The sequence below is a fragment of the Pagrus major genome, chromosome 14 (assembly GCF_040436345.1).
Source record: "Pagrus major chromosome 14, Pma_NU_1.0".
Classification (NCBI taxonomy): Eukaryota; Metazoa; Chordata; class Actinopteri; order Spariformes; family Sparidae; genus Pagrus; species Pagrus major.
Genome location: NC_133228.1, coordinates 19,581,533 through 19,589,149, shown reverse-complemented (window position 1 = coordinate 19,589,149; position 7,617 = coordinate 19,581,533). Strand labels below are relative to the sequence as shown.

At 43.5% G+C, this 7,617-nt stretch overlaps 1 protein-coding gene across 1 annotated transcript; it reads left to right on the top strand.

Annotated features, from left to right (window-relative positions):
* Window positions 1–208: 208 nt before the first annotated feature.
* On the top strand, window positions 209–6,124 carry LOC141008552 (protein FAM180A-like). The gene is made up of 3 exons (XM_073480975.1): window positions 209–374; window positions 5,246–5,343; window positions 5,646–6,124. Exons 1-3 carry the CDS (start codon window positions 299–301, stop codon window positions 5,973–5,975), a joined length of 504 nt encoding a protein of 167 aa, XP_073337076.1. The 5' UTR covers window positions 209–298; the 3' UTR covers window positions 5,976–6,124.
* Window positions 6,125–7,617: the final 1,493 nt, after the last annotated feature.

Below are 7,617 nucleotides of genomic sequence, written 5' to 3'. Positions count from 1 at the left end.
CGGCCAGTAAAGCTGTCAGCCAGTAGCTGAGACAAAAGTCCAGCCAAGAGGGCAGGCGCTACCCAAAATCCTGATGATTTCCAGATGAGAGCCCAGACAGCCAAGCCTGAGCGGAGAACACACACACACAGAAAAAAATAGAAAAGGAGAGAGAGGGTGGATGTCGGGAGGGAGGAGAGGACAGAAAAATGAAAACAGTGAATGAAAGCAGTGCATGTGAGATGCCAAAACACAACAGTCAGAGCATTTTCACCCACCGTTGTGATGTTCATTTGTGTGAGTAGATCTGATAACCAACATGACGCAGCTGTGGGCTCCATTCATCGTCGTCTACCTGTCCATCCACCTGGCAGCCGCTCAGCATCACAGAAAAGGTAGGTGGACATGCAGACTCACCTGCTCCATGCCAGCATTATATCTGTATTTTAAAGAAACAAGCCTGTTGGAAAATAAAAATAAACATTCATGATATTTTAATCTTGGTTTAACTGTGTGTGTGTGTGTGTGGGGGGGGGGGGGGGGGGGGGGGGGGGGGGGTTCTTGTTTTTCTGTATTTGTGGGGTCCCATGATGCCCACTCACGATGTGGGGTCCAACAGCTTTGTGGGGACCAAAATGTTTTAGAGTGAAAAGTTAGCGTTGGGTCGGGGTAAGGGCCCAGGAAATTAATCTAAGTCTACGTAATGTTCCTAAAAGTGATGAAAATGCGTCTGTGTGTAAAAGAATTTGTTTATTTTTAGGAGATATCGGAATCATTGCGACATACAGAACATCACCAGATCATTTTCCAATGAAAAGTGACTGGCCTGTTGCTACTGGATCCACTCACAGAGGAAATTCCTTTCTTAGGACTCACATAACTTTGAATTTCTTTGAAAGTCACATGAAGCTTAAACTGGCTACAGGAGGAACGAAATGATGTGGCTGATAGCAGCTCTATTCTTCTGTTTTGTAAAATATATTCAAACATATGTCCCATAATTGTAAACAACCCTGTTTTCTGAGTGCTTTCCCGCCTTTGCCAGGAACCAAATCCTGGAAAGTTGTTGAATTGTTGGATTTATTCATCTATTCGTCTGTTTTAACAGCCTAGTCTTCATTGATCTGATACAGATAACATGACTTTAGACTTTAAATTATGTGCAGCATATACGGCAAAGTCCAGTTTTGAGCGCAGGTGAGGCAGTTCACGTCAGTTGTGTTTTATGGATGGGTAAAACAAACACAGGACTGTCATCCAGAGGACAGGTGTCTGTGTCCTGTGTTCAACCAGAAGTCTACATTGTCTAGTTTTAACCAACATCAATAAGTTAACGGACGTACTTAACTTGGGTCACAAATGTATAGTGATCCTTTCCTAGAGCTAAACAAGGAGTTTTGTTGCCTACAACTAACAAAACCACAATAGTTACACATTTATTTTTATTAGTCACCTAAGACAAAGGTCACCTACAATTTCTCACTTTAGAGAACATGGTGGGTGAAAAATCTAACTGTCACCATTCTCCAGTATCCCCAGTCATCACCAGTGTCCCCAGTATTGATATATCCACAGTTTAAATTCCTCTCGTCTTCCCTGGCAAAACAAAGTGACTTTATTGCATCTTAGCTTCTCAAACGTTTGTCTCACTGTTTGAGTATTGATGGGGAAGTCTGTGTTTACAAAGTAAATGGTATATTTTGCATCTTTGTTTGGATTTTAACATCATTTGGAGGTGCTAAGCAGATGACAGGCCATTGCGGCAAAGATTTTATTCTCTCCCGTGTCCTTTTCACCCTCTTTTAGCATAAGCCAGAGGCATCCACACGTCCATTTTGTTTATATTTTTGTTTGTTTTTCCCCTCTCTCTCTCTCTCCCTCTCTCTCTCTCTCTCTCTCTCTCATCAAGACATCCCTCCAGCCAGGAATACCATTTAGCCCTGCTAATTAATGGATCTTTGTTGTTCCCTCATCTCCTTGCAAGCAGTTAGCAGGAGATTACAAGTTCCCTGCCTGTGCATAATGGCATTGGGGGAAGCCTGCCCGTCCAAACACTGATTGTTTGGAGCGCTGGGGCAGGCATGAGGGATGAGCAGGCTTAGAATGAGCAGCAGGAAAAAGCTAAGATGTTGTGTAAGAGAGAAAAGGACAAATTAGAAAAACATATTAATCACCTAATCGTTTGTTTGTTCCCCTGCATGTACATTTGGGAAAAAGTGCTGGAATGTTTTATTTAGATTTAAGTTCACATGATGACATCTTAAAGGATAAGTTCACCTAAGAAATGTGTTGTGGACTATGAAACTTCACCCAACGTCTTCAGCCTTCCCTGTCTGCTACTGCCCCTCTTGGTCCTCTGGAGTCACTCTTCGCTTCCAGGGTGTCTCTGAGCAAGGCAAAGCAGACAGGCCTAGTATCCACAGGGTGGGCTGCCGCTGGGCTGCCCTGTCTCTGATTCCCCTTGCGAACACGTGGCCTGTTCACTCTGTCTAACGAGCCCAGAGACACTGCAGTTGCAACAGCTGAAGAGGTCGGTGTGTTTACCGGGGAAACTACAGCTCAAAATCATCATGGCCCACTGACCTCCCTCCCTCCTTCTAGTTGTCCATTGGACTACCCGGGCATCCAGGGGTGTCTGGGCAGTTTTCGTCATACGCAACAGATAGACGCAAGCCAGTCAGAGTCAGAATAGGGCAGGACTGCAAGAAAAGCAGTGTGATCCATGCTTTCCTCACAAGACTGTAAGACGGTGCAAAGTCCTTTGTCACACTGGTGTATGCATCCAATTACAGCAGCAGTTATTTCTGATTCTGCTCTCGTTCCAGACCCTTATATTCCCCCCCTGCCTCGGCCCCCAACTCTTCCCACTCTTTGTCATCACCTGAGCTCCACACTCAGCTGCGTACCTGTTCTCCATCCCCTCTTTAGCTTCTCAGTATACAGTATATCCTTAAGAATTTCCTTCAGTTTCCTGCCAGATTGTCTGTTGTTTTTCAGCCCTCTTCTGTCTGGCCGCCGGTCTGTCTGCCTTTCTTATTAGTATGTTTTTGTCTCTGTTTCTCAACAGTCTGTTGCTGCACCATGTTTTCGACCTTCTACACTGTAAACTTTGCTTTTAGCTCACCTGAGTCATGTTTCTGAATCCTCTACTTGTTTAACTTAGCTGTTATAAATGTGCAGCCTTAACTTGATCGATGCAGGGATTTTTTTTGTTTGCAGCTTTATAAGTGTTATAAGACACGTGGCCTGTTCCTGTGGTGCTCCAACTATGTGAGCACTAAGCAGCAATAACATTTTTATTCCAAACTGCTGTTTCTGCTGCTCGAACATTAAACACACACTTTCTTGCTTGCCAAAGGAGTATTGCGTTACAGAAAAACAATAGCAGAGAGTAGTCGAAAACAACTTTTATGTAAATCACAGGTTATTAATTTTAAATGCAAATCAGCGTTGGGTTCGGCCTCCAAGCTGTCATTCCCCAGCAGCTCCTCCATCCTTTAGTAACATAACCCTTGTTCTAATGAGCCCACTTTCCCCTGGGTGTAGTTTTGTTTACATTGACAATGCCCCTCTGAAGCTGGAGTGTCTCTCCAGGATCTAATATGACTGCACAGTCATTCCTCCTCCGCCGTTGATTGTGCATTCGGGAGTCACTCACTCAATGAAGAGTATAAATCTTCTCCTACAAGTTGGGATGCATTCATAGCTGCAAGTCAGTGTTGGATCTAAGGAAACAAAATACAATGACACTTGAATTACACACTTTTCAAGGCTGATTCTGATGGGTGGGGGAGCGTTGGAGGACTCTTGACCTCAGTTTTTTTTAAATTTGGCTACGGCCGTGGTGGTTCTGGCAGATTCGAGAGGTGAAAGGTTTGAGATAATATTGATTGTACCAAATTTGTAGGTTTATTATTTCCACACTGCAACATTAAGCTGCAGATTTTCTTTACATTCTGAATGGTGTCCAGATTATAAAAACAAAGCTGGAGCTGCGACTGGCGGTCACACAGGCCTGAAGCAGGTACATGAGGAGATCAGCCGGTGCATGTGGTTTTGGCTGGTCTAATAAATGCTATAAAACTAAATGTATCTGGCTGCTGAGGCAGCAGGGCTGGTCATTACTGCAGAATTGAAGGACGTTTGGATCCGAATTCAGATGCAACCCATTGTTTTTACTGTACAGCTCATTAAGATCTATGTGTGTGAGCTGTGCGTCGGCTTTCGTGCTAAAACAAGCACTGGATGGCAACAGCATGTGAAACAGTGGAAAAACAGATGTCTGGAGACGCTCAAAGGAAGGTTTAACTTACACTATTATGCTGTGAATCCCTTTTCAGCTCTAATCAACTTTACTTTTCATCATCAGATCGGTCTACGGGTCTCACACAGTTGAGGGTCTTGTAATATGAAATCTTGAAGATTGTGGGCAGCAATGTAGTCGTAATATAATTGGTATGGGGGGAAAATGAAGATGGGGTTACTCCACTTCCTTGTTATACCTCTTCATTTTCCTTTTTATTCCGTCCTTTGGTTAGACTTGACCTCCCGAAGACCTTCTATAACCAGTGGGAATATCTGCTCTCTATCGCACAGCGCTGTTATGCAAAAATGAGAATGTAGATCACCAGAACGTGGGACCATAGTTCATAAATCATTCCTTGGACACAGATATGTCCTTCTGATTTCATTAAGAATTTAGAGAATTAAGCTAACTCTTGCATTTTAAGCCAGTGAACCAAAAGATGGCAGGAAATGTCTTTCAAATCAAATTTTATGAGAATGTAAAGTAAGAAACGCATACTTCATGCTTGGTTAAATTGTAAAAAGACAAATTAAAAGCCAACTAGTCAAAGTTTTTCTTTACTGACAAAGGTTCAAATGCTCACTTGTAGTGACAAACCCAAAGGAAATTATGTGAGGGGTTTCATTCAGCCCTATCTGTACACCTTGGGGGCCCACGGTCTGCTACTTTTATACGGACCACCACTTTGAAATCTGACCAAATGAGGTCAACAACACCTGCCCCTCTGCCACTTCCACTTGTAGATGAAAGACCATCTGCCGTTCAGGTCAAAGACCAGTTACCCTCTGCACAGCTGGAGCCAGACTCAGTCACACCTGCATAATATTTGAGCAGTAATTTATCTGTGTTGACCCAACCTCTGGCCCACCCACATGCATGCCAGGATGGATAATGCGGTGCCTAATTTCTTGAGTACGAGGGCGATCCTCTAATCTAATTTCCTGTTCTCGTGTGTTCTAGCTCTGTATCCGTCTGCATATAGGATAAAGCGTGGGACATACTCGCTGATCAACCCCACGTTCCAGCGTTCGGTGGAGGACGTCAACCTGCTTTTTGAGGTCAGTTTTTAAGAAGTACTGGAATAGTTCGTTGCTCAGCGGTTCATTACTGGATACCAATTTAAATATGTTGAGAATGTGCAAAGGATCTGTCCAAGCCACACGTTGTGGTCTGATTTCCAATGCTGAAAGCTGCTGATTAAAAAAAATGAAGACACTGCTGCTGCTGTTCATGAGCAGAATTGTGAAGTATGTGTTTTCCCAAAGTTTTCTGGCCATCAATGAAAGAAACGATCGGTATACTCGGTGTTTTTCTGGTAAGTTTTTTGTAAGTTCCTGACTATTTTTCTTGATGTTCCTAGATCCTGCTGGCTGGAATGCAGATAGAAGGTGCGACGCACTCCATGCTGATCCCAGACGAGGAGCTGGCCTCCATGAGGAACGTGGAGAAGCTTGAGGTCATCTGTGACGACATCCTGCCCAAGAGGCTCTCCGACATTCGCCGTCTGATGGCAGAGCTCGCCCAGCGCCGGCAGCCTCTGAGCGGGCAGGATTTTGAGAGGATGGTGCTGACGCTGGTGTACACGACTCAGACACTGGCTCGACTCAGCAGCCAGCAGCAGAGAGAGGTGTGGACAGACATTGTGATACAGCTGTTCAGAGCCATTCAGAAAGACCTCAAACTCGCATGAGCTGCAGTGTTTGGCAGAAAATCCTTTCAATAAATTAGGAAGTTGAAGAATGCCATGCTGGATTAAAAAACATTCTACTTGAGGACAGAATACCCTATTTTCGTGTAACAAATGTGTAAACATTGTGAAAAATAAAAGATGAAGCATCATATCCTCTTGTCAGTGATAAGTTCCTTATCTAAAGAGAAAATAATATCATATCATGTCTCAAGTACATCCACTTTCTTTATGGGGGGGCGTCGTGGCAGATTTGCATAAACCCTAACCCAATCGCCAGAATGAATGTTACAACATATTTTATAGCTGGAAACTCTCCAGTGTACGTTTGACACTTACAAATATTGAAACGCAGTCTCAATCTGCAGTCACCAACTCCACCACCATCCCCCTCTTCCCCCTGATATGAAAGTCAGGTCATAAACGTGTTTTGTGATATTTGTACATAGACGGCAACACCGAACGCATCAGTGGTTTTGCAGAATCATTAACTAACATTTTATCCTGGCGACTGGGCCCAGATGGAATATGACGTTGTGTCTTAGACCGCTTGAACACACTGATTTGATCGCTTTATTAACTGTATTACTCCTCTCTGCTCATAAATATGCAGCTCTTTCACACCCTCTCCTGATTGTAACTGTAATACATTTTCCTACTTATTTTTAATTATATGAAAATTAAATAAAACCCAGCAAAGCGCCTGTTCTCCATGTATTTGCATGAGCTGCAGCACAGCTTCATTAATCAAGTGTGTCCCAGTGAGCTCTAATACACGTCCACACGAACTTGAAATACATCATGGGAGTAAGCACTTGACTACTCGCAAAAATTGTGGGTTTAGTAATAGACCCATGGTTTGCATACTGACTTTAAAGGATAAGTTCACCCAAAAGTGAAAAGTCCTTATGCTGATGGACGGTCAGCGACATGAGGGTGAGTAGATAATGACCGAATTTACATTTTTTTGCAAACTCATCCTTTAAAATCAACCTGTGCATTTAGTTTGACAACTCCTTTCAGAGTCACCTCCGCTGCTCTGCGCTGACTGTGTTTGATGTCATCAGATTACTTTAGGCGGCGTTCGAAAAGATTGCTCAGCTCGTTTGATTTGTCGGTAAAAGCCCTTTTGAGCGAAAGCCACAGATTTGTATTTAAGAGTGTGTGTACATCAATACCCCTGATTGCTCATTTGAGAAAACTGTAAAATGTCTGATAGATGTTTGCTTCAAACTACACATTTCCCCCCACTCATTATGGAAAATAGGTACTTGCCGTAATAGGCTTTCCGCGCAGTTCACTCATCTTGGAGTGGATAGAAAAGTATATATCTGGTTTGTGCTGTTTTCCCTCCTCGACTCAATTGGTTTTACATTTGCTTACATCTCGCGTAAATGGCGGCTTTTATCCCAGCCTTGGAAAAAACGTCGCTCGCACCAATGTTTGTCACTTCCTGCCACCAGAGCAGCGTTTTAATTTCTAAAAATGTATATGATGATGATGACAGGATATTTTTTCAGTCTCTTTCTCAGCATTCATCCGATGGCCCATGTGACTGGCGCTGACTCGGGAGGCCTGATTGATGAGGAGGTGAAGACTGTAGTGATGGAATTTCCTTCAGAGACAGAGGATCAGCCTTCGCTCC

Excerpts from the sequence above, each read along its gene's own strand:
- LOC141008552 (XM_073480975.1), top strand. The coding sequence starts at position 299 with ATGACGCAGCTGTGGGCTCCATTCATCGTCGTCTACCTGTCCATCCAC. Across the intron at positions 375-5,245 it reads CGCTCAGCATCACAGAAAAG|CTCTGTATCCGTCTGCATAT; the intron begins GTAGGTGGACAT and ends CGTGTGTTCTAG. Across the intron at positions 5,344-5,645 it reads ACGTCAACCTGCTTTTTGAG|ATCCTGCTGGCTGGAATGCA; the intron begins GTCAGTTTTTAA and ends TGATGTTCCTAG.